At 42.8% G+C, this 27421-nt stretch overlaps 1 protein-coding gene and 1 long non-coding RNA gene across 3 annotated transcripts; one reads left to right on the plus strand and one right to left on the minus strand.

Moving 5' to 3' along the window:
* Positions 1–27029, minus strand: NUP107 (nucleoporin 107). 2 transcript variants are annotated; one of them, XM_033161734.1, is made up of 28 exons: positions 26934–27029; positions 24900–24979; positions 24221–24313; positions 23818–23933; positions 21892–22024; positions 20887–20990; positions 20014–20141; positions 19025–19073; positions 18373–18444; positions 17512–17600; positions 13435–13513; positions 12260–12373; positions 10635–10725; positions 9351–9427; positions 8612–8671; positions 7691–7836; positions 7530–7578; positions 6668–6737; positions 6301–6419; positions 5206–5244; positions 4712–4862; positions 4044–4150; positions 3118–3220; positions 2863–3023; positions 2434–2559; positions 1822–1935; positions 990–1157; positions 1–191 (listed from the first exon to the last, which is right to left on the minus strand). In XM_033161734.1, the coding sequence occupies exons 1-28, from the start codon at positions 26957–26959 to the stop codon at positions 84–86; spliced, it is 2772 nt and encodes a 923-aa protein (XP_033017625.1). In that variant the 5' UTR covers positions 26960–27029; the 3' UTR covers positions 1–83. The 2 variants fall into 2 exon arrangements, with proteins under 2 accessions (XP_033017625.1, XP_033017626.1); XM_033161735.1 differs by lacking the exon at positions 26934–27029 and adding an exon at positions 26488–26528.
* LOC117053707 lies at positions 2461–5315 on the plus strand. Its single transcript, XR_004427435.1, has 2 exons — positions 2461–2597; positions 5004–5315. It is a non-coding gene; the product is annotated as an uncharacterized LOC117053707 (long non-coding RNA).
* Positions 27030–27421: the final 392 nt, after the last annotated feature.

The following is a 27421-nucleotide window of genomic DNA, read 5'->3' on the forward strand; positions in this document are numbered from 1 at the left end:
CAAAGTATGAGAACCTTTGGACCCAACCTTACATTTACTTGTGCCACCATTCAACATTATTTTTATAACCTAGAATGGTGGAACTAAGACTGGATTTCATATCCAAGAGGATCAAGACCTTGATCCAAAAGCATGAGGGAAGACTCCCTTAGCTTCTGCAGCAGCTTCTGAAGTTCATCCTTAGAAAATACCTGAAGAAGAAAAGAATAACTTAAGGGTATAGATACAGATACCTCTGTAAGCATTTATTATATGAGAAAAAGGTTAAACAGTCTAAGTACGGGAAAGAGTGATGGTATTTTATTTACAATAATCCTAAAACATGGGGCTGAGAATTTTAATTGAATTTGGTTCAGGAATGCTTTTTTAAAAGATACCGTCCAAAAAATATACAACCCCCCCCCCCCCACCTGTGCATTCCCTGCCTAAAAAGTTGGCTTTCTCGGGGGGGGAAATCATTAAATTACCGGTACGTAGTCATAAGGACTGTTCACTCTCATGGGCGCTATACTGACCAGGACTGTCTGTTCCTTTATTCTGTTAGTGTACTAGTGTCCTGCATTATTCCAATTTATCTTGGAAGTTGTAAAAGAAAGCCCCAAAATAAACATACAGTGTTGTATCCAATACTGCACCAGCAGGGTTCTATTAGTGGTATAAGACTTAGGTTGCCCTGCACACCCTCCAGATTTGCTCCTAAAGGTCAACCAACTCTTCACAGCTAATTTTGAGGGCATGCAAGTATCTGGAGAGGAAGTTCTGTTATGTGCACCTAAGCTCCTTGTGCCAGCAGAGCTGCAATGTTGGATGTGTACCACACTCAATTTCTTCCCAGAAATTTTAAACACTATTTGATAGACTGACTAATGTATTGTGTGCTTTGGAATTTGACAAATACAGGCAATAAGACAAAAGTGCTTGTTACAGCGTGGATTCTTTCAGCTAAATAGGCAAGCAGAGTATTTAAAACTTAAAGCAAATGAACTTACCATGTATAGTTTATGTCGATCTGATGAAATCAAGTCAGCAAGCCTTAGGTCTTCCTGATACTGTCTTGTGCTATGCAATACAGTATGAAGGAGGAAGCACATCATTGGCAAACAGAGTTTTCGCAGCATGATCATCTGATGGGTACGCTCAGGGTCATCTTCAGCACCCTTGGTAAGAAAGTGGAATAGTCTTAACCAGAAGTGTCACATTCAGTTTTAACCAACTCTACTCTAGTGTTTTAACAATCATATGGAAGGAAACTCAAAATTGAAACATCATAATGCTAAATCCTGCACCAACACAACCATCATGGGGGTTATCAGTGGCAACTAGTCATGAAGATTATATTATCTCCAGTATCAATGGCAGTATGCCTCTGAATACCAGTTGCTGGGAGTCACAACCAGGACAGTGCTGTTGCGTTCATGTCCTGCTTGTGGGCTTCCCACAGGTAGATATTTGGTCACTGAGATAACAGAACATTGGATGAGATAGGCCTTTGGTCTGACCCAACAGGGCTCTTCATATATTCTTAGGATGCTGACCTCCAAAAACTAGCCAAATTAGAAGATACTGCAATAAGTCAAATTTACAATTTCAGTAAAGTATTTCAGTATAGCATTTTAAAATAGTTGTCATCTTGCAGTTAGTTCTTAAATGTTAAATATTCCTAGGTTTTCCATGAACAAGCATTACCAAATCAGCAATCAATCCATAGGTAAATGAAAACTAAGCAACAGCACTGCAGCATGTTAGCCTGGGAAGCAATACTGCTAGCCTATTACTGGGTAGGGTCAGCTTCACAGTCTACTTTAAATATGTATGGATTACCTCTCTGACATCAACCATCCATCCTCCATCAACAAACAGTAAGACATTGTACATTTTTTCTTTCACATCAGCTGTAAGGGCATCCAGGAGACCTTTCCAAATACCATAGTCCATCTGAAAAAGAAAAGTCTAAGTGAATCTTTCAAATCTTGTTAACACACATTGTTGCTTCACCACAATGTATTGCATGCTTTTCCATTAATTTAAGAATAAGCTCAGAGTGGGAGTGTTACAGCACAGGTTGTTCCAGACAAGAGTAAGTGGTGCAGCTGACATTCTACTACACTGCAGTTTTAACAGTTTGCCTCTCTTCTGCAAAAGAGCAGCAGATTGCTGATTATTTAACTGCAGTTGTCAATGTGCAGTTAAATTTGCCAATGAAGTGGAACCCAGAGTTTTGTCTTACCCGCTTGTTATTATGAACTGGGTCTATCCAGAAATCTACAATTAGATGACTTCCATCAGTCCTAGCTGGTACAGCCGATCATTCAAGGTTGATATGAGTTATCATCCAACATCTGGAGGGCATCACATATGTGATCTTGCTAGCACAGGGTTAGCCAATTGGCAAGATGGATGGATGGGGGAATTTTACTTTTCCTTTCTATTTACCTCATATTTCTTCTCTTTAAGTTCATAGGCAACTTCTTCAGTGAAACTTGCTTGTAAAAGCTGACCAGGCTTCTGTGGCACCGAGTTCATGTGTTTAAACCATTCATTGAAGGCTTCATGGGCTTCCTAAATTGGTTTGGAAATGTATAGTCATTTTCATGTAGGTAAGTGTACACAGGTAGATGTAGTAATGGGTTTGTTGACATCCTGATCCTTGACAGACTACTATTAAATATGCATTTGAAGACCACTGATTTAGAGAAGATGGGGCCCGGCTCTAGAATATTAGTTTTTTTTTTTAATGGGTCCATATGCTTGAATAGAGTGTATTCCTCTCATGTCTTAGTAAGATTAGCCCACACTCAACAAATCTGATTAGGAGGCAGGTCCTCTAGGTACCTCTTTTTTGGACCTAAGTCACAGTCTTACCAGGTAAGCTCTAATACATAAATGCTCTCTAATAGCGTTGTCATCTTCAGCTGGAAGTGGACTATCCATTCCTTGCTCTTCCCATTGATTGTATATTTCTGCTATAGAGTCTTGTGGAATCTTTATAAACACATCCTTGGCTGCTTCATGTTTCTTTGATGCTGTATTTAAAGAGTATCAGTAAGTCATTTTCAGATTCATTATACTTCCTTAATATTTTCTCTAGTTTCAAACTGATGGCTAATATTGTAGTACCTAAGAATTTCCTCATTATAGCATTGCTTTGTTTAAGTGCTTCAGCCCTCTGAGCAGGATTGAATACCAGCCAGTCAATTACATCAATCTTCAGCTGATCTTCCTAGAAAAAAAAGTTCTCTATTCAGTATATATAGTAAACAAATTTACTAGTTAGCTTTTGAGGATACAAAACAAATTAAAGACAGTGGTCACAATCTAGAGAACTACATGACTAGCTTAGCATGGCAAGCAGAGCACTAGACCTATGCTTCTCTAACAGCAGATTTCCATCATTGCGACAAAATGCATTTAAATCTTCAGTGTTTCAAGAACAATTTGTGACTAAGGCATGGGTATTACCGTTCCAAGAAAAAGAGGAAGCTTTGTTTGACTTTCAAACACTCCTTAGTATGGCCAAAATACCTCTCTGGGTGGTAACCACAGATTTTTCAATATAAACTCCAATATAAAGTTACTTTCATAGTAACTTTTCCATGGATGTCTATTAAAATTTTTACTTTTAAACAGTGGAAGTGTTTGAAAAATTAGCAGTTCACTATTATCCAGCCTCACCCACAGTTCATTGGAACATAAAAATTGGGTTATGCATCAGTAATCTTGTGAGAAATAATGTTTAAGTACTGGTGAAAAACCGTACAAATGTGTATTTTGGTGGACAGCATAAATTACAAGTAAACGCTCTCAAGAACTGCAACATGATAAAAGAATCCCAATTCTCCCCTTTTACCATAGCTGTGGTCTGAATCCCTGTCAATACTAATACTGTGAGCAGTACTTGGCACATACTGCTGTCAACAGAATTCAAGGGATACAATTTATTTTAGAATTATGAGTATCTCTTCCACAGCTGTTGATTCCCCCCCCCCACATCTTCTCTATTTGGGGAAAAAGTGTTAAGAAACACAGTTGGCACCACGGTTCACCTCTGTTGTGCCTGTATCTATTGCAAGATCATGATGAGTGAACTCGCTAGCATCTTTCTTGCGAATATTTTCAACAACCGTTTTAGTGATAGTTGCAACTTCCAGACCTATGTTTAAATAGAAAAATATACAACAGTTAGATATGAGGAAACAGGAGGAATTTATAGGAGGAACTTTGGGTTTTAAATAAATGTCACCAAAAGAAAAAAGAAGAGCACATCCACTGAGCAGGAGTACCAATAAAGATACATCAGCAATATTGATAAATATGCTCAGTTCGGTTAGATTGGTATTTTTCAAGAACAAAGGGTTGTAGAAAATGGAGGTGAAGATTTCAAAGCAGGGCACAGTCTCTCTTTAAAAAATTAAAACAAGTTTATGGGTGCTACAAAACTAAATCCAATGCTAAACAAATTTAAGGTTATTATTTATAGTTTTGTATTCAACTAACTGTTACTCAGATTGGACCCGTGACTAACTTAGGTGTATTGATTTCATTTTGTCTACCCGGAGTTAGTTGAATACAATCGGTAGTATATACAACGAAAGAAATACTGAAACTTGGACACAGCTGCTTAATAATACTTGCCCACTTAGAAGATGTAATTAAATGTTCCCTAGGAAAAGTGAATACCACTCCTAAATAAATATTTCACAAAATTTCTTACCTGCCTCCTTTGCTAACTCTAGGCAACGGTGGCGTTGTTCTGTCTCCATGACATCTTCCAAGAACGCAGCATACTGAGCAATAGCTACATCCTGAGGCAAGTGGCTGACATAAAAGGCTATAAGATCTGTGTGCTTCTCACATATTAACCACTGCAGCATAAAAATAAATTTGTTTTATTGCACTGCCCAATTTATATTTCATTTGTGCACACGCGCACACACAAGAGAAAATCAGAATAACTTATCTCTACATGTTTTTAAAAACTGATAATGCTTTTTTTCTTTCAACAGTTATTCCAATGACACTCTGCAGTTACGAAGACCATCCATAAGCTATTTGTACAAACAATGGTCATCCTTGTGAAGGTGTGTTAAAAATAGCCAAAATATTTCAGCTAACAATTTGCTATTTGTGTTTCCATTTTAAGAAATGACAACTGTTCTAGTAATTTTAGAGCTTATTGTAGATGATATATTGCATCTAAAGACTTACCTGAATGTAAGTTTTCAAAACGTCCACTGATACTTCCTCCTGAATGGAAAAAGTTATTAGGTTTAATAACATTACTTAAGAATGTCAATTAAAATTCCAAGTCACTGTTACCTTTCTATACTATCTGAAAATCGCTAGTTACATCCAGTTCTCTTTAAGACACATGACTGAGTCTAGATTGCAAACAAACGAGTTACAGTTGAGCATTGTCAGATGTCAGGCATTCCATAACGGGTGACACTATTCTTACCATGTGATATTTGATTTTCAGTCATTCTATATTAATACCTCTGGGAAATAGAATAGTGTTATGTATTGAGTTGAATAGGATCCAAAATGCAACAGTCTGATTGGTCCTAGAATAAGAGGATCCAGAATGCAGCAGTCTGATTGGTCTGCAGGAGCCACCCAATCCAGCTCCAAGTGGAAGTGTATCCACAACCTGATTGGCATACAGGAGTATCCCAGAATTAGCCAATCACGTGGGGCCCATTGTGTAAATAATGTATACAAAGCAGACATTTTGGGGGAACTTCCATTCCTTGCTACTATGAGCTGAATAAAGAGCATGAAATCCACACTTGACTCCGAGTATATTTCAAATAGCTTTGCAGCGTCAGCAAAAACTGAAAATTTGTTACATTACAACTGGAATTTTGTTGTATTAACCTTGCACGTTTCAGGGATAGACAGAAAATGAAGACTATGAGGATATTGAAGTTAACTCACAGACAAGAAAGGCTTTAGTTCTTTTATGGTATTTACTTGTACAAAAGAACCTGATTTTCCCTTAATCAGGTTACTCCCACTGTAGAGGTACAGATATTGTTTGCTTACATAGAACTACAGTTCGTAAGACTACATATTTTTAATTAAACTAGCATTACATTCAGAATATGGCATGCTTCTTTTTACTACTAGCAAAATGGGGAGGGGAAGAAGCCACTAAAGAATCACTAGCAAAAAGTTTCCCTTCCAATCTAGCTCTTAAACCCAGCTTGGTAGCTGGAGAAAAAGAATGATTAGGTTGCACAAGTGAAAGGCGAGGAAACACCAGTTCTTTCCTATATTCCAGGCACCATTACAAGAACTTACTTTAGTCTGCAGTCCCAAAGTGCGGAAAAATAAAATGAGATGTGTCATGAACCGAAGCAGGTGCCCTGGGAGCACATTTCTGTCTTTGGAGAGCCATTTGTTAAATTCTTCCATCAAACCTGAGAAAATAAGTTTCAATTCACTTTACCACTAATAAACAGATTGGGGGGGGGGGGGCTTGCTGTGCTTTACTTTAAATGGATAGTGTAAATCAGGGGTCGCCAACCTTTTTGGACCTGCAGGCACATCTTAAATTTTGAGAAAGTGGTGTGGGCACTAATCATAAAACAGCTGCCACTGGGGCATAGCATAACACAAAATTAGTGAAAGTTCAGTTATTGCTGGAAAAAACATAAATCAAATTTACCATCCACATCTCCCAGGATAATGAACTTCTGAATCACATGATAATGTTCTTGATGCTCTTCCAAAACTCTCTGAAAAGCAGTTTATAATTTGTGAAGACATACCATATAACCATAAAGATTCAGACAATAAAAGAGGAAGTACTTCTTTGCAGAACACATGGTTAAATCTTTATTTTATTCACCTCCATTTTAAATATAAACAAGGTAAAATAGAAAAGAAATACAAAAAAGTAAAAAACAAAGCAATACAGAATAAAAAAGAAAAGCAGGGAGAAGATGATGATCTATTGGTAAGTTGCTGAAATAACTTTCATCCTATTTTTAGAAAATATGAACATTAAGTTCTTTTCAACCAGAATGGATGTACAGGAGGCGACCATTTTGTGCACATCTGATTGACGAGTGACCGCTGACCGGTTTCGGCACTGGAATGGGGTGGGGTGGGCTTATGCACGATTGCTGACAAGCGCAATGACCCAGAACACAACCTCCGCGCAAACAAGGAATTGCCTGTATTCTGAAGTTCAGGTACATCCAATATGCATGAGTAATCCACAAGCAGTAGCCAAAAAAAAAACAGATTACTAGGGAAACATTTTCCTGAGACTTAGGTAACTTTCATAGTACAGAAATGCCTGCAGTCTTTTGGGCTTGAATTATACTATTAACTAACTATGTTTATGTTATAGGATTATATTAACTAATTAGGATTAAGGCTGCACTCCCATATCTATTTACTAGGAAGCAAGCCCCACTGAAGACAGAAAGTTACTTCTGAGTAAACATATACAGGACTGCCTTGTAAAAGTGTGCAATAAAAGAAAAAAAGTTTTCTCTCTTCTGATTAAGATTCAAAATTACCTTTTTATCTGTTGCTTGAAGTTCTTCAAACACCTTTTCTAAAGTCCAGCTTCAAAATATAAAGGAAAAAAAATACATTCAAACACGTAAGTAAAACTGCAGTTAACAGCAATTAATCCAATATTACATAATGGCTAATTAAGTAACAAATAATAACTTACTTTGTTTCTAAATACTCTCTGGGGAGGTCTTCTGTTTCCTCTGTGGTCATCACTGATGAACGGATTTCCTGTTCAACAAGTGTGTCCACCATGATCCTGAAATGTGCCCAAACTGTATCTTCCCAGGTGTCACAAACTGGAAGAAGCTTTAGGTTTGCAAAGGAAAATCGAGAGAGAGCCAAAGTTAATAGTTCTGGAATAAGCATATTAACAAAAGATGTGAGCTATCCTGGCCGCATTCACATTTCAATGTAAGCCACTGCTTGTCGTATCGCAATGCACGTGTGCTAGTCTCAACTTATGTTATTTATCTCTATATGAAATCATTAATAATGCTAAGAATAGGAAATCCAAAAGAACTGTACACTGGTACCTCAACTTAACGAAATTAATCCGTTCCGAAGGCGCGCTTGTAAGTCAAAATCTTTGTAAGTTGAAGGCGCCATCTCGGAATGGGGGGGGGGAATTTGGAAGTCGAAAAAAGCACATTCAAATTTTCGTAAGTCGAGGTATCGTGCCGCCGCTTTACCTTCGCAAGTCGAAAATTTTGGAAGCGGCCATTTTTTCGCTTCCAGAGGTCATTCAGAAGTTGAAAAATAAAGAAGTCGAGTCGCTCGTAAGTCAAGGTACCACTGTATTTAAAAAGTCATCAAAATGTTAACAGTTTTTGAGCACAAATAAAGGCTAGCCTAGCTTGTTTGCCTGCTACTGCAAGCAAGCACAAACTTAGCTGAGCACCATCTTCTGGTGTAAAAGGAAGAAATCTACCCTATTTGTGAAGCCATGAAAGACCCAAAAGCACACTATACTTTTGAGTTTCCCAGTCACAACAGCCTGTGTGTTGGCCATTCTCCATCTATTCTACTAAGCTGTCTCAACAAGATAGTATTTTATATATATATATATATATATCAATCATACCTGTTTGAGGTTTCCACTGAGTGCTGCATAGATTGCTCTCTCGTATTTGTCAAACTGCTCCTAAAATTGTTCAAAAATATTTGTGATCATTTTATGTTTATAGGTATTTAAGAAATGTACTAAACACTAATTCACTCAATCATGATACTCAGTATCTTCTGAAAGGTTCAGGGAACAGTTAGTAATATAGTATTAGTTAGTTAATGAAATACATCAGCCACCACTACCAGTATACCTAATTCAGCACCTAATACAGGAACCATTAACTTCAATGGGTTTACTCTGAGTAGGACTAGCATTGGCTACCACTCCCTGTCTCCAGTTCCTTATTTGTTAATAAATTAATAATTTCTATTAATATCAATTGATTAGCTACTGCATAAAATACTATTTACCTTCAGGTCTGTTTAAGCCATGCTAATGATATGGTTAGAAATTTAGTGGCAATAGACTATATACAGCAACAGTAATACTTCTGCCAATGAAATAGAATAGGAAGCAATTTTCAGTTATTCATCCTTCAGCTGCCACAAAACTGCCCAGATCTGCTCCAGAGGGTTGTGGTAACACCCAGAACAGTTTTAGGGAGATGTGGGCGACTGCAGAGGGAATAGCTAAAAATTGCTTCCCTTTCTGTTCAGCTGAGAGACTCTGTCAGATACAATTCAATATGTACGGAAAGTCAATGACAGAATTCCCCCCCCTTAAACAGAATCTATTACAACTACATGCTTCTTACCTTTTCTGCCAGTCTCCAGCAGCTTAGTTTCCAAATGCATCTGTATGGATTCCCTTCTACAGGTTCCAGCTCTGTTCCTATGTGTAGAAAGTAATTTTATATGTGGTTAATTCAGCAACTTAGGAGAACTGTACTGTCCAGCAAAGGTCCACTTTCAGTTTCTCTGAAACTTTCCTCAAAGAGCAGTCAAGATGCTGAAGGCTACCTAATCTGATGAGCAAAGCAGTTTCACTATCCTACTACAGCTACGTTCACGTAAGAACAAAGGGTACATCTAAATGAGAATGCTGATAGAGAAGCAATGCTGGTAATGAATCGTGTGCATGGGCTCTATTAGATAGTTTACTACAGGGTCCTCAAGCCTTTCAACTGGTGACAAGAGCAAGCCAGCAGTTCAAGTTGGAGTTAACTCGTTTCTTAGCAAGAACACAATCTGCACAGACTTGGCAGTGTATCAATACTAAAGAGCACAGCAGCTCATCCCTGGTAGGTCTTCTTCCCATAGATCAGCTGACAAGACAGAAAGTCCCTGCCTCTCCAGAGTTTTTCCCAAGCAAATGGAGACTGTGCTGTGTTAAGCCAACCTCATCAGTTTCTGACATCTCCCAATCTTCTCCATCTGACCACTCATTGTTGTTCCATCACACATTTGGGTACTTATGTGATTCCTCCTCCTATCACACCCTCAATTTAATAGATAACCTATTGGGTTGATCAAGCTATAGTTTGATGTTACATTGGAACTGGCAGATAGGGCTGAATTAGTCCTTTAAACAAGGACTATAATTCCTGTTTTGCAGTCCTGTTTCAAGGGCCTCACTCAAACTACAATTTGGATATAACTGCAAACAATGGTTTGGCTCAAACCAGGAGGTTATCTATTTAGTCAAGAGTGCAAGGGAACAAGAAACACAGCATTCATTACAGGGCTCATTATAGCTCCCTCCAAACCACGATTTAAAAGATGAAAAACAAGAAGTCTGAACGCAGCCTGCTCCAGGATGTCAAGATCTACCTGCTGTTATGCATATTCAATCCAAGATATCTGGACCCTTATTCCAAAGAAAGTACCTAGGCAGGCATTATAGCTAAGATTTTATAAGCTTATCCTATCCTATTGTTGCTAGATGGACCCTAACCACTTCATCAAATTTTCACTAAATTTGATGGTGTGCATCCTCAGATGGTTCCAGAATAAATCTTTGAAAAGATAGGTAAAATGAACAAATGTGCACACAGGACCATGCATCTTTTTTCAAGTTTTTGTTTGTTTCATTTAAGTACCTCCATTCACATTAGGATCATGGTACAGCTTCCACCCTTCAAGCGTTGCAGCTCTCCAAGCCTGTCCACATCTTTTGCACAATCGTTGGGCCTACAAAGTAAGCAAAGGAAGTGGGCCAGTTTTGAGAGAAACACATTTATTGTATTTTCCCATGTAAGACACCCCAATGTAAAGCAACCCCTATTTTTTTAAAGCCAAAATAAAGTTGTTTAGTTTTTTGGTGGGGTGGGGGAGGTCAGTTTCGCCACTCACCCGCCTGCCACTGCCAATCGCTTGCCACAGCCTCTGCCGATTGCACACCTCGCCACAGCTGCCAATTGCCTCCTTGCCACGCCACAGCCACCAATCTCCTGCCCAGTTGCCGCAGCCACAGCCAATCACCAGCAGGCCTTGCTGCAGCCACCAATCACCTGCCCAATCGTCACTGCCAATCTCCTGCTTGCTGCTGCCATTAATTGCACATCCCCCCTCTGCATTCACTATCCGTGTATAAGACAACACCCAATTTGTGACTTTTTTTTTTTAATCAAAAAGCATCGTCTTATACATGGAAAAATACAGTGTATTCCACTCATGTTAAAATCACATGACATGCAAGGACCGAATTATTGTGACGATGATACTACTAATAATAATGCTGTAGTGCATCTCCAGTCCCCTGAATGAGTGCTCCTGTTCAGGGTTCCAGCCACCCTAGATCAGGAACCTTGAAGTGCTCTTTAGGGCTTAGAAGGATAGTTCAAACAAACCAGGATCAAACATGGCTTCAGATCTTGTTTTGCTAACCTACACTTAGAATAAACCAGTTTCCTAAATTAAGGTGTAATAGGAAACTGAGATCAATTCAAAGTTAAAACTAGAAACTTTCAATCTCCTTCGTGTATAAAGGGTGATGTGGGGAACTCAAGTTCTATGGCTTTTCTTATAAAAGAGATTTTATGTGTGTGTGTGTGTGTGTGTAGAACTTTATAAAGCCAATTTCAGCATTCAAGCAAACAAGCATGTGAAGATAATTAAATCTTTTTGCTACTTTTGTTTGTGATTCTACTCTCAAACTTAATAGCATAATCCATAATTATTTTCTCAGTTATGTAGTTTATGGCACTTAATAGCATTTTATGGACCAAAGATCTATGTACAAATGTGCCCATTCTGCAGAGGTTTCACTAGATGCAATGCAAGCATTTATAAACTGTATGTGTGCATGTTCTGTCCCCACTACACTGTCTGGTGACACATGTAGCTTGACAGGCAGGTAAACCCCTCTGTCCTTTATAAAAGAGACTGTTTCAGCAATCTAACTTTATTTAAAAGACAAAGATCGGGTAAAACAATGATGCGATACCATCGGTGGAAAACATGTAACAGAAATCCCTCAGGCTCTCTCACCAAATGGAACCTCCCTCCCCTCATACACCTCTGTCAGCAACTGCCAGCAACTGCCATCCGTTGCAACATTCTTTCTGGCCAGTAGGTGGAGCTGCATCAATAAACGTACAATAGCAATAATATACAACTTAATATGTGCCGAAGGCACAACAGTGCATGTGCATGCATGTGTATCCAATGACTTACACACACCTTTCCCCACCCCTTTAAGTAAATGGAAATACATTTCTTTTACCTCATCCGTCATCCCAGCTCTAATGAGTGTGAAAAGGAACTTAAGCAACCGTGCATCATCTTCCCGATCCAAATCATCAAGTGGCATTTTCTGCCTTATCGGAGCATCTGGGTCCTAAATAGAAAAACTGTACTGATTCTTTTGAATTGCAAAAGCACATTTCTCCCTGCATATTGCTTTTAAGCTAAGTCATTGAAAAGGACAGTAGGTTCCTGTTGGAGGCTGTTCTGTTTCCCATTTCCAGAGGGACAACAGTGTTAGTCTCTGCCGGCAAAAACAACAAAGACCGCTACATTTACTATGGCATAAGCTTTCATGAGCTACTACATTTCATAAGATGCAGAGATTTGTATTAAAACATTATAGGCTACCTTGACTTGCTACATTTCTGGGTTCTCAGCCAGAGTATATCTACTCTTGTTTTGGTTTTATTAATTAATTGCCTAACTCTGCATAAAATAGTTGCACAGTAAAATCTCATACAAGAAGGAGACACAGGGTGGACCATAGTTTGATAAAGTAGGGCAGTATATCTCCATTTAAAAAATATCTACCCTGAATACTGATGAATTTTCATCAAACAGAGAAAACTGCTAATTGTTCAATTAGGGGAGAGGAACCTCTGGAATGTGGGCCAATCCTGGCCCACCAATCCTGGTCTAATTTGGCCTACAAGACCATTTCCTCCAAACCAAGCCCAACCGCACATCTGCTGTCATTCCTGGTGACCTCAACTGATGGGCAGGAGGACAGGATTTAATCCTGCATTGCCTGCAAGATCCGTTGCACAGCCAAGGGAGCAGGATTTAAACCATGCTCATCAGTGGAATGGAGATTCCTGTGCAAAACCACCATTTCAAGCAGCTCTTACCCGCAAGCTACTTCAAATAGGTTTTTGGAAAGGCCTGAAGACAGCCAAATGATCAAACAGAAGTGCAGGGGCTGTCTCAATGTCTTTTACAAGATTCCCTGCTTCTCCTTCATATTGGAAGCTTAAAAGGGAGGTGTGGGGAGACTTGGAATCTCATCCTGCTACCCTTTTAAGTCTGAGATCAGGGAATGGGGCAGGGGGGACTTGCAAAGCAAATATGGCCAACAAGTAAGATCCTGATATCAAGGATCTAAAAAGATTCCCCATCCCTGATTTAAGGTCTGAATTAGTAAACTGCACTTACTAATTCAGTCACTAGTGGCCTTGAGCTCCCAGAGAAAGTGTTTAATTGTCGCTGCTTCAAGATGTGCAGAGTATTCTCCCTGAAAACCCAAGGCATATCATTACTTCATCAGCAATACATACTAAAGTAAAATATTCTATTGTCAACACTATACAGTGGTGCCTCGCAAGACGAAATTAATTCGTTCCGCAAGACTCTTCGTCTTGCGGAAATTTCGTCTTGCGAGGCACCTTTTCCCATAGGAACGCATTAAAATTTAATTAATGCGTTCCTATGGGGGAAAAAGTCCGGGGGCCCCTCCCGACCGGCACCGGAGCCAAGCCAAGCCGCGTTTTAAGACTGCAGTGAGCGAACAGCAGCGCTGCTGTTCGCTCGCTTCAGTCTTAAAACGCAGCTCCGCGGCTCCGGGAGGGAGGGAGGGGGCCGTGGGATGATGCCCGACATCGGGCATGATGCCACGGCCCCCTCCCGACCGGCACCGGAGCTCCGCGGTGCTGTGTTTTAAGACTGCAGCGATCGCTGCAGTCTTAAAACGCAGCTCCGCGGCTCCGGGAGGGAGGGAGAGGGCCGTGGGATGATGCCCGACATCGGGCACGATCCCACGGCCCCCTCCCGACCGGCACCGGAGCTCCGCGGTGCTGTGTTTTAAGACTGCAGCAATCGCTGCAGTCTTAAAACGCAGCTCCGCGGCTCCGGGAGGGAGGGAGGGGGCCGTTGCATCATGCCCGACATCGGGCACGATCCCACGGCCCCCTCCCGACCGGCACCGGAGCTCCGCGGTGCTGTGTTTTAAGACTGCAGCAATCGCTGCAGTCTTAAAACGCAGCTCCGCGGCTCCGGGAGGGAGGGAGAGGGCCGTGGGATGATGCCCGACATCGGGCACGATCCCACGGCCCCCTCCCGACCGGCACCGGAGCTCCGCGGTGCTGTGTTTTAAGACTGCAGCAATCGCTGCAGTCTTAAAACGCAGCTCCGCGGCTCCGGGAGGGAGGGAGGGGGCCGTGGCATCATGCCCGACATCGGGCACGATCCCACGGCCCCCTCCCGACCGGCACCGGAGCTCCGCGGTGCTGTGTTTTAAGACTGCAGCAATCGCTGCAGTCTTAAAACGCAGCTCCGCGGCTCCGGGAGGGAGGGAGAGGGCCGTGGGATGATGCCCGACATCGGGCACGATCCCACGGCCCCCTCCCGACCGGCACCGGAGCTCCGCGGTGCTGTGTTTTAAGACTGCAGCGATCGCTGCAGTCTTAAAACGCAGCTCCGCGGCTCCGGGAGGGAGGGAGGGGGCCGCGGCATCATGCCCGACATCGGGCATGATGCCACGGCCCCCTCCCGACCGGCACCGGAGCTCCGCGGTGCTGTGTTTTAAGACTGCAGCGATCGCTGCAGTCTTAAAACGCAGCTCCGCGGCTCCGGGAGGGAGGGAGAGGGCCGTGGGATGATGCCCGACATTGGGCACGATCCCACGGCCCCCTCCCGACCGGCACCGGAGCTCCGCGGTGCTGTGTTTTAAGACTGCAGCAATCGCTGCAGTCTTAAAACGCAGCTCCGCGGCTCCGGGAGGGAGGGAGGGGGCCGTGGCATCATGCCCGACATCGGGCACGATCCCACGGCCCCCTCCCGACCGGCACCGGAGCTCCGCGGTGCTGTGTTTTAAGACTGCAGCAATCGCTGCAGTCTTAAAACGCAGCTCCGCGGCTCCGGGAGGGAGGGAGAGGGCCGTGGGATGATGCCCGACATCGGGCACGATCCCACGGCCCCCTCCCGACCGGCACCGGAGCTCCGCGGTGCTGTGTTTTAAGACTGCAGCGATCGCTGCAGTCTTAAAACGCAGCTCCGCGGCTCCGGGAGGGAGGGAGGGGGCCGCGGCATCATGCCCGACATCGGGCATGATGCCACGGCCCCCTCCCGACCGGCACCGGAGCTCCGCGGTGCTGTGTTTTAAGACTGCAGCGATCGCTGCAGTCTTAAAACGCAGCTCCGCGGCTCCGGGAGGGAGGGAGGGGGCCGTGGCATCATGCCCGACATCGGGCATGATGCCACGGCCCCCTCCCGACCGGCACCGGAGCTCCGCGGTGCTGTGTTTTAAGACTGCAGCGATCGCTGCAGTCTTAAAACGCAGCTCCGCGGCTCCGGGAGGGAGGGAGAGGGCCGTGGGATGATGCCCGACATTGGGCACGATCCCACGGCCCCCTCCCGACCGGCACCGGAGCTCCGCGCCGCCGAGTTTTAAGACTGCAACAATCGTTGCAGTCTTAAAACGCAGCGGCAGGGCTCCGGGAAGGAGGGAGAGGGCCGTGGGATGATGCCCGACATTGGGCACGATCCCACGGCCCCCTCCCGACCGGCACCGGAGCTCCGCGCCGCCGAGTTTTAAGACTGCAACGATCGTTGCAGTCTTAAAACGCAGCGGCAGGGCTCCGGGAAGGAGGGAGAGGGCCGTGGGATGATGCCCGACATTGGGCACGATCCCACGGCCCCCTCCCGACCGGCACCGGAGCTCCGCGCCGCCGAGTTTTAAGACTGCAACGATCGTTGCAGTCTTAAAACGCAGCGGCGGGGCTCCGGGAAGGAGGGAGAGGGCCGTGGGATGATGCCCGACATTGGGCACGATCCCACGGCCCCCTCCCGACCGGCACCGGAGCTCCGCGCCGCCGAGTTTTAAGACTGCAACGATCGTTGCAGTCTTAAAACGCAGCGGCAGGGCTCCGGGAAGGAGGGAGAGGGCCGTGGGATGATGCCCGACATTGGGCACGATCCCACGGCCCCCTCCCGACCGGCACCGGAGCTCCGCGCCGCCGAGTTTTAAGACTGCAACGATCGTTGCAGTCTTAAAACGCAGCGGCGGGGCTCCGGGAAGGAGGGAGAGGGCCGTGGGATGATGCCCGACATTGGGCACGATCCCACGGCCCCCTCCCGACCGGCAGCGGAGCTTACCTTTTCGCTGCGGTCGGGAGGGATGTTGTCCGCCTCTGCCATTTTGGATCGACTGCGCATGCACAGTCGATCCAAAATGGCGGGCGCGGACATCACCCCTCCCGACCAGAGCGAAAAGGTAAGCCAGCTTACAGTGGTACCTCGCCAGACGAATTCGTCTTGCGAAAAACAGGCATAGACGAATTCGTCTTGCGAGTCAACTAAAAACTCGCAAAACCCTTTCGTTTTGCGAGTTTTTCGTCTAGCGAGGCATTCGTCTTGCGGGGTACCACTGTAATGCATTAAGGTTCTTTAACAAATTATATTTAATTAATTAGTCCTGATTTTTTTTTTTTTTAAAAAAATTAACTGAGCTTTTTAAATTACAGCTGGTGAAAGTTGATGGAATGTTTCAGCAGCTCTGTCTTCAGCAATTCTGTGGTGTAAGAATAATGTATAGCATAATTTTTATAAACCTTTATGAGTTTAATAGATTTGCTAATACCTACCATATTTAAAATAAATTAAAGCCCAATATAAATAACAATTTTATATAAAAAGTTTATTCACCATGCTTTTTAGGAATCATCACAACACTGATATAGTACAAAAATGCAGTATTTCTATGTCTCTAATATTTAAAGAGGGACCCAGGTGGCGCTGTGGGTTAAACCACAGTCTAGGGCTTGCTGATCAGAAGGTCGGCGGTTCGAATCCCTGCCACGGGGTGAGCTCCCGTTGCTCGGTCCCAGCTCCTGCCCACCTAGCAGTTCGAAAGCACATCAAAGTGCAAGTAGATAAATAGGGACCGCTCCAGCGGGAAGGTAAACGGCGTTTCCGTGCGCTGCTCTGGTTCGCCAGAAGCAGCTTTGTCATGCTGGCCACATGACCCGGAAGCTGTCTGCGGACAAACGCCGGCTCCCTTGGCCTATAAAGCGAGATGAGCGCCGCAACCCCAGAGTCGGACACGACTGGACCTGATGGTCAGGGGTCCCTTTACCTTTACCTTTAATATTTAAAGAACAGGGATTGTGGTCATGTAATAATTGCAAAAAATATATATTCTTGAATCAATTGCTTGAGATGTTTATGTAGAATATAGTATAAAAAACGAGCAGCATGCAAATATCAAGAGTGATCAGTAGTTGGTCAATAACTTACCAATATACAGACTTTGCATAAAATTCAATATTATCAGAGAAGTCTCCAACTTCATCCTTGGCAATGCTCTCTAGCCAGTCTACCACCAACTGAAAATTAAACTAAACTTAACAATAATGTAAAACAAGACTTTCCCCCAATTTCCACTTTGATTATGGGGTAGAGAATGATGCATCATACCAACACTTTGCAGGGTCTAAATTCTATGGCATTTACTCCCAAAGATGTAGTCATAGGATTGCAACCTCTATCAAATGCTACCCTTTTAAGCGTTTCTCAGAGCAACAAAAAGTTTTCTTGCAACACATATGGGAAGTATCCCATTGGTGTTAAGGAGACTTGTTCCTAAGTACAGTGGAATCTTGGTTCTCGAACACCTTGGTACTCAAACATATTGGCTCCCGAACGCAAAAAACCTGGAATTAAGTGTTCCGGTTTTTGAATGTTTTTCAGAAGCCGAGCGTCCAATGTGGCTGTTGGCTATCATTTCTGGGGTGTCTGTGCCAATCGAAACAGTGCCTTAGTTTTCGAACGTTTCGGAAGTCAAACGGATTTCCGGAACAGATTACATTTGAGAACCAAGGTAGCACTGTAAATGTATCTTTGATATATAGAGGTATATATTTAAATAACATATACAGGTATATATTTAAAAAACAAGACAATCAGTTCTGACCTCTTGCAAGGGGAATGTGTTCTCCCTTGTTGGCTTGCTGAACAAGGAGAGAAAAGTGGGCGGGCCCTTTTCTGATGCCCTAACCACCACTGGCATGTCCCCCCCCCCCGCAACAAATTACTCCCACCCAAGGGAATGGAGTGCTTGTAAGAAAGCACGTTCCACATCCTTACTTTGTGTCATACCTGGCTTTGTCGAACCAAAGCATCTCTCTGGAACAGACTGTTTATAATGGTCTTTTCACTAGCATTTATAGCCTAGGGAAGAACAAAACTTATGCTCAAATGACTGAAGCATGATTCATGATCAAAAACTATTTTCTATTTGAAACTCTTTGAACACTTCAACCATATCTGACAATTATATATGCTTAACTGATCGCTAAACAATGCGGGTGCTTAATAGGATTTCCCTCCCTTCCACAACAAATATTGTTAAAGCTGATCCACATCAACTATGCTTTGTGAAACTAATAATAAAGGTAAAGGGACCCCTGACCATGGAAATGCCGTTTACCTTCCCACCGGAGCGGTACCTATGTATCTACTTGCACTTTTTGGGGTGCTTTTGAGCTGTTAGGTTGGCAGGAGCTGGGGCCGAGCAACGGGAGCTCATCCTGTCATGGGGATTCGAACTGCCGACCTTCTGATCGGCAAGCCCTAGGCTCTGTGGTTTAACCCACAGCGCCACCCGCTAATAATAAACTAATAATACAATATGCTTTTATTAGTTCTGTAGTTTTTATCTCTATTACGTATTTTTAACAATGTAATACTAGGGTAAAAAGCAATGTGGGTAAGTTGTCCCTTAGTAGAAAAAGACTGTGACAAAACTTACTGCAAGGTCAAACATGGTTTCTTCTTCTAGAGCAGACTGTATCCTATCCCTGGATTTAAAGCAAAGAGAGAGAAAACAATACTGAGGATTAGCATTGCATATTATTTCTTAGTTACATATATCTCATTGAAATCCACAAGTACACATAGGGCACAATTCATACACAATGCCTTGGAGGGTCTGAAGACCCTATATCCCCTTGACCCCACTGGCACAGATACAGTGATAAGCAAATTGCAAGGTCTGTGTGTACCTGCCATATCCCCATCCTGGTCTCCCTCCTTGTACCTTACAACTTGTATGTGCTCAATGTTCTACTGAGGATTTTAAAGAGTTCCTATTGAGGATGCTGTTATAGTGCAGTTAGATTTATTTTTTTAATATTGGACAATATCCAAGGTTAGTCATACTCAGAGTAGGGACACTGAAATAAATGGACTTTAAGTCCATTTATTTCAATGACTCTACTCCCAGTATGACTATATCACCCACTGTATTTGGACATATTCCAAAGTAAGTGACATTGTGTCATTCATTCAACTGCCACATCCTATATTGGTTTGCTAATGTCTGCCAAGCACACTTTAACTAACCTAATCACTGGCGGCTTAGGTGGCTGACTTTTTTCAGTTACAGCTGGTTCACCAGCTAGAACCCCTCGATCAGCACACCGGCTGTGGAAGTCTAAGGATACTCATGCAAAATATTGCAGGAACTCAGATGGCCCTGTGAGATATTGCGAGAGTATCTCAAACCTGGCATGCTGGGCAGGCCTTTTCCCCTCAAGCAAGGCTGAGAGCAGACTTGGCACAAAAAGAGATTTTATGCGCTGTCTTGCTTGGATTTCACTTCTGCAATTTCAGCCAGTCAGCCTTCAACCACATATGGCTGAAATCACACAAGTTAAATGTATATTAGGTGTGATTGTACTGCAAAGTAAATTTAAGCGTTGAGGGGAAAAAACACAAGCAGGCTTTCAGGAGAATTACCTGTAAATTGAGGATAATAGTCTCCAAGTTACCATCTCTTGCTTGAGAAGCCACAACACACTGGCAGTTTTTGAAAATTTCTGCTGCCCAGGAGTAGCTCGGTACACTATTTTTTGAAGAATGTTTACCTGGTATTTAAAAAACAAATCAACAGTTGGGTTATATCATCTGGTAACGGGATTAACGCAACCAAAGGCAGTTAAACAAATGTTGTAGTTAGGGACTAATACAATGTGCTTATTGCTAAAGATGTTCAAATCTTCATCTTCAGCTACAAATCCCAAACAATTACATGAAACTAATAAATTTGTAGCTTTATACAAAATTTGTCTATACAGAAGCTATTTTTGAGAGCTCTCTGTACGAACTACAGGCACTCTCAACAGTAACCCTCTTTTCATATATACGGCAGTGACATTGCCTGTACTAAAGGTAAAGGGACTCCTGACAGTTAAGTCCAGTCGCAGATGACTCTGGAGTTGCAGCGCTCATCTCGCTTTACAGGCCGAGGGAGCCGGCATACAGCTTCCAGGTCATGTGGCCAGCATGACTAAGCCGCTTCTGGCGAAACCAGAGCAGCGCACGGAAACGCCGTTTACCTTCCCGCCAGAGCAGTACCTATTTATCTACTTGCACTTTGATGCGCTTTCGAACTGCTAGGTTGGCAGGAGCAGGGACCAAGCAATGGGAGCTCACCCTGTTGCGGGGATTCGAACCGCCGAACTTCTGACCGGCAAGCCCTAGGCTCTGTGGTTTAGACCACAGTGCCACAGCACATCCGAACAGTGCCTGTACTACTCTATGCTTATTCACTGAGGGAAAATGATTTTGGTTAAGCAAGTAATGAATACATAAAGGGACATAACAATATACCTGGTTATTGCAAGTATCTTCATACTCATCTACAAGTTCAAAAATGGTAGTGGAAGTGTGTTTTAAAAGGGAATGTAGAAAATCAGAGTACATACTCCTCGTTGCTAGAAGAAGAAATGTGTTAATTAGAATTGCCTACTTTAGAACAAGTCTAGCTTGTAACAAGTTCACCTTTATTATATTTTAACACTTGTAGTGCCTATGTTTTGTACATATATTAAAATATATAAAACAAGATTTTTAAAATAGCTGTACAATAAGCACAATGTTTCAAAGCACATTTTACAACACATTCTCCTTTGCAGATGTTCTTTAGAACAATAAAATGGAAGTATTAATGGGGTGAAACTGACATAATCTAAGCATTCCTTAAAGCAGTGGTGGGGAACCTCAGCTCCCACCATCCCTGACCATTGACCATGCTGGCTGAGGCTGATGGGAGCTGAGAGTATAGCAACACCTGGAGAGTCACAGGTTCTTCGTCTCTGACTTAAAGGGGGGAAAGTCAAACATTTAGACACAGGAAAAGAAATGTAGCTAAATAAATTCTCAGCACTACAATTCTGAAATCATGCGCCAAAACCCCAGAACTGTACAAAAACAACATCAGGCCTGTGGAAATGTACAATGTGGTTTAACCAACTTCATAAGATGTACATATTTTATATATGACACAGTTAGCGTAATAGTTATTATGGCTGTCCCCGGCCATGGTACTGTTCTTCCAAGATTATGATCTACTTAGAATCATGGAATTGTAGAGTTGGAAGGAACCCCTAGGATTATCTAGTCCAACACCCTGCAATGCAGAAATCTTTTGTCCAACATGAGGCTTGAACCCATGACCCTGAGATTAAGAGTCTCATATTCTACCAGCTGAGCTATCCCTTGGATGGGATGAAGAAAAACTAGACCAGGTACTTATCCTACAACAGAATACCTTATGCATTTAACAACAGGCATCAATGCCCTAACAGATAGTAAAGGCAAAAAGTGAGCTCTCACCTGCTTCCCCAGGATCATCCTCTTTCAACAGAACAGCACTCTTAGTGATATCTTCTGTAGCACTGTACTCTAAATTTGTGAACATGATTGAATGTGGAGGGGAGAGTGCAGTTGTCCAATCATTTTCATGTAACTAAAACACACAATGATACACAGAATAAAAACCCTATTAATATCATTGCATTGTGTATCAATGATCTGACATTGTGATTGCTTATGTACATTTTTCTTCAGAAAGTAGTTCCAGCAAAATTGATGGCCTATTGCAACACAGGAGGTTGAAGTTGATTAATATGGATTTCCCTTCAATTTCAGATTTCAATGTCAGCCATCTACTACTTATGGTGAAGTCCAATCCCCCTTTGCATTGAACCATGTGTGCTAACAGGGCAGAAGCAACCCTCAACTCAGCCCCATCAGCCTCTACCAGCCTTTGCCTGCAGTGATGCCAGCATCACTCTGCCACTGAAGAGCTCCTTATTCCACTTGCCAAGTGTGTGACTGGGTGAAATTGCTACCAGCCATGTTCCTTGCCAGTGGATAGCTCCAGGACAGCTCAGTTAAGCCCTGCCAGCCAGCACCAAGAGTTTTGATTGCAGACTTAGTCAACAGCAAAAGAGACAATAATCACCATTGTAGATATTACAGTTTTCATGAAAATGTACTCTGGTTGAAATAGGGATGGGATGATTGACTATAGGTGGTGATGATTCTTTTTTCCTTAAAAGAAAGGAGTCACCTGTAATCTTGTGTCTTGCTCCAACAAGGGAGTTTTACAAAACTGCATCCTACTGGTACATGACTCTCCTATGCATCCCTGGATTTCCTAATGATGTGAGATGAGGGAGAAAAGTTCCTTCTAGCCATTCAGTCTTCTACCCATCTAAACACTGCATATTATCCTTAAAAGGTGTGCTGTCAAGGCAAGTTTTTATGACATACAAAATTACAGCAAATTATCAAGATGGTGAGAACCCAGCTTTCAGTAGCAGTATATCATTATCTCCATCTTCCATCTATCTGAGGGCTGAAAACTTCTTACCTTAAAAGACTGACTAGATTTTGCAGCGTTCAGTGTGACAGCAGGGGAGACAGTGATAGACTAGCCCAAAAGCAGTAGCCAGTGCAACAAGCCTCTGATATCATAATCACATAATAGGGAGCAGTAGCCTCAGTAACAGTAGCTAGAGCAACAAACCAGTGATGTCACAATGATACAACAGGGAACATTTTTGTCTTTCTAGTTTCTGGACACATTGAAGTACTGTATATCTAAGAACTTAAAATAACCAATCTTAGCTGCTCTTCTCATCACTCCTTCTAATAACAAACTCAGATGAGTGAATGCTGATGGTCAGAGCTGAAACAGGGGCACTGAGAAACAAAAGGCATCAGCATGTTTAGACCGAGTCCCAAGATTTGATAAAGTACAACTTAAAAAAAACAACACTAAAGTGGCCAGTCCAATGAGGAGTGAGCATGTTCAGTAGTCACAGAATATAGTGTATCAATTGGGAAATAAAAATGGAAGTTGCGGGATGAAAATTCCGTTCCCAGGAATGGATAAAACCCTTAACAAGCACACATTTGTTAGGAGAGTAGACATTTCTCTCCTAAGCATACTATATTATTTTTTATTCTCTTGACTGGAACTCTAGTTACATCTTCACAGGTACCTCACTTTAGAAAGGACAAAAAAGAAAAATATTAACCTGCAACTTTATGTACACTACTTAGGAGAACACCTCACTGAATACAGTGGGATTTACTTCTGAATAAACATGCATAGGATTTCATAGACTCAGAACTGTAGAATTGGAATAATAGAATTTGGCTGTTAAATGTAGCAAAAGTACCCTTTGATAGGTGAAAGACTCAGTAGCCTACACTCTAAATGCTGCTCATTTGTACTTTGCATGTTCTTACCATTGACACATTTCCAAGGTGCCCAGGAGTATGCACAAGATAAGGAGATTTTCCTCCTGTGCCCATGACGGTAGACATATTCAGCTGATTCATGGAACTCCGGCTCTGTGGAGTAACTGGAGAAAAACTGTTTTCAATTATTTTTTTAACAGGAACAGGAGCAAGACATGGCGAGAGGTGGGGTAGCCCCTTGCTGGAACTAATACACTATTCAACTCAACAGAGAGATGAAATAATGAATAAAACTTCACCCTCCTACAGCAAACTAGTATCATGCTTAGTACTTAATGCTATTTTAAATAATTTTAACTAAACTATTTAGGAGTGAAAAGAATAGTGGATGTAAACACTCAGAAGTCTAGTAAATTTAAAGTACTAAAGTGTACATCAAATAAGATCTTACAGGAGTGTGAAATCCGCCCCAGTCCTGGAGTCCTGGGGACTGTCAGTCCTCTTGTTGTCATGCCACTTGAACTGTCATCCAGAGAAGCAAGGACTAAGAAAATAGATTCAAGCTAAGAAAATAAGCTTCAAAGTTCTGTCTCAAGTTTGCAGGTTTCCCTGGCCATCTTAAAGTATAAGCTCTGGTAAACAGACAGTCTATGTCATTATTCCTTCAAATTCCAACTTTCCCAGGAAGCCTATTGCTTAAGTGCAGGTTTTTTTACAAACGCAAATTGAATCAGGTGGAGGATATGCTGACAATTAACAGGATCAGAACAAGAATATGTGGTTAAATGTTACCTTTTCCACTCCTGCTGCAGTTCTGAGAAATATCTCATTTTCTGAAGCTGATATTCGCTTTGGGTGTAAATTTTAATACCTTCAAATCTTAAAGTGTTTTTCACCTGGTCTTACTACATATTTGTCACAAAAAAGTAACAAATCATGCAGCAAAATAATGGTCAAAACCATATTAAATTATATGACTATGTGTAACAGAAAATAAATTAGAAGTTACTCTGCACTGCCCTGAATTAACCTTTCTTTATATATAAAGGACACTATCACTTAAAGAGATAATGTCTAGCTCCCAAACCATATGAGTATGCTTTTAAGTTAAGACCAAAGGAAAAGGATACTAGAAACTTTTTTTTTAGAACTCTGCTTCCGAACTGGCCGAGTTGCTTCTTGTGGAGTAGGCATATTCTGAAAATCATTCCTGAAAAGAATACAAAACTACTGAAATTATCAACATCTAATGTTATTTTATTTTAATTATTTCTAAATAATAAAAGTTTAAAGTGAACCTAAAATTTCATATTATAATTCGAAAAAAGAGACACTTCCAAAAATAATTAAACAAAATTGTTTTACAATGCATGTGTGAGATCTGAAACTTTACATCTAATAAAGAAATATCCTCAACAGAAAAATTCTAGCAATCAGCTAATTATAATAATCTTCAACAGAACCAGATGCTGAAAAGAAGACTCTACTAGCACATTAGATAATTTCTGCCATCTTTGGACATTTAGGGGTGCATCAGTATACACCAATCTCGGTATTCACCTAGGTACTTTTCCTATACGGTTTACTAGCATTCTTTTCCCAATAGCTGCCAACCAAATGCCTCTGGAGGCTCATAAGCTGGGCATGAAGATGGTTTTCGCTGTTATTTTCCATATTTTCATGTATTCAGAGACATACAATACATTTGTATCTCTTTTTTAAAAAAGCAGTCTTTAGGTTGTGGGCTTCACTGCACCTTGCAGCAATTAATTAATTATGTGTTTTGTGAAGAATGCAACATGGTTTTGTGACACTGCTCAAAAAAATATGTTTTTCCTTTTCTCTCTGCAAACATGGGAAATTGTGGGGAGGAAGAAAAACAATTTGAAGCACGGAAAAACGTTGCCTCCTATCAAACGAATGGCTAATTTTTGGAGGGGAAATAATTTTTGAGATTTAGACCCCACCTCTCTACCTTGAACTAATTTTGTGGTGTCTCTTCTCCGTCTAGTCCAGCACCGTAGCAATAGCAGCCAAATGTCTCTGTGAAGTTTGCAACACAGAACGGTAGGAAGTCAGCTCCAGCATCTGATACTCAGATGGCCAGGAGTCTCCATTTAACTTGGTCTGTGAAGTTAAGGATAGGTGGTGGGAGTTTGCCTTGGTAAAATGTGCTTAAGTGTCATGACAGAATTTGGTTACTGTATTTTGCATCTTCAACCTAAATGTATGGTCCCAGGGTAGGTTACAAAAGACACAAGGTCATAACATAACACATTATGTCACATTACATTAATATCATAACGTAATGTAATATAACACAAACTAAAAGCAACAGTCCACTCAATCACAGTAAAGCTCAAATTGACTTTGAGTAAAACACATAATTTGGCCAGACACCTAAATGATACCAACAAGACTGCCAGGCAGACCTGCCTAAGGAAGGCAAGGAGCCACCACTGAAATGGTCTAGTCATCTACCTGCAGCACTTCAGAAAGTAGGACAGCCAGAGAAAGCTTCCAACATTTCAAGCACCTTGATGGAGGGGAAAGCAGCCCAAGAGATATGGGGGGGGGGGGGAGTTCGTCCTAAATCATGGAGGTTTAGTGGGGTTTCTAACAACCTGACTTTGCGGGATCCCCTAATCCTAAGCGCCCCACCTTAAAACCACGAAATAAGCATATGCGAAGGGATGAAAGTGGAACTGTGGGACTCATTGCCACAGGACTTGGTGGTTGACCATTAGCTTGGAGCGCTTTCAAGAGGGGTTTAGGCAGCTTCATAGAGAACAAGGCTATCAGAGGGAGACGGCTATATTTATGTCGTCTCCAGGACATAAAGGGCAGCTCAGGGAGGCTGTCCAATACTGCCCTCATGTCCACTGTGGGAAACAGGAGAGCTGGGCTGGGCTGGCCGGTCCGCTGCCTGGCAACCTTCCGAGCGCCTATCAGCTGGCGCGCGAGGTCCAGCTAACGGCTCGCTCTCCCTCCCACACATCCAACGGCCAACGGACGCGCACGCGGACAAAGCCCACGCTCGCTGCAGGCTGCCCCCTCCTGCTTCAGGAAGTGCCCGCGCGAGCGCACCGGCTGCACCAGGCAGAGAGAAGACTTCTCGCCTAGCCTCGCCTCGCCCGTTCCTCTCCCCTCGTCCCCTCGCGTACTCTGTCAAAAGAGCCGGCTTGTCCATCTCGGAGGCGCGCGGCAGGCGGGCCCAGCGCCGGTAGCCGCTTCTTGAGGCTTCCCGCTCCCCGGAATCTGGTGACCCGGAGCAGGAAGTGGAAGAGTCAAGGCAATGAAAGCGGAGGTGGGCCGCGGAGGGGCGGGATTTGTGGCAACGCCTGTCTTGAGGCGAGAAGCCGCTTGAGTCCCACACGGACCTACATGTTTCAAGGCAGAGAAGCCAAAGGGCATGGGAAGCCTGGCCTGCGGGGGCCGTCGCTTGGACCTCTTCGTACAGAGAGGCAAGAACTCTTCAAAATTTCTGTAACGGCCAACACAGACAGGCTCCTGGGCAGGAAGAGTGCCGCCTGCCGCTTGGGAGGACCATTCCCATATAAACCCATTTCCCGACGGCAGGCGCTGAGCGGATACCCATGTATGGTTTGGGACCGCAGAACTCGGCAAAAGCCACGGAACTTTGGCATTATAA

The sequence above is a fragment of the Lacerta agilis genome, chromosome 10 (assembly GCF_009819535.1).
Source record: "Lacerta agilis isolate rLacAgi1 chromosome 10, rLacAgi1.pri, whole genome shotgun sequence".
Lineage (NCBI taxonomy): Eukaryota > Metazoa > Chordata > Lepidosauria > Squamata > Lacertidae > Lacerta > Lacerta agilis.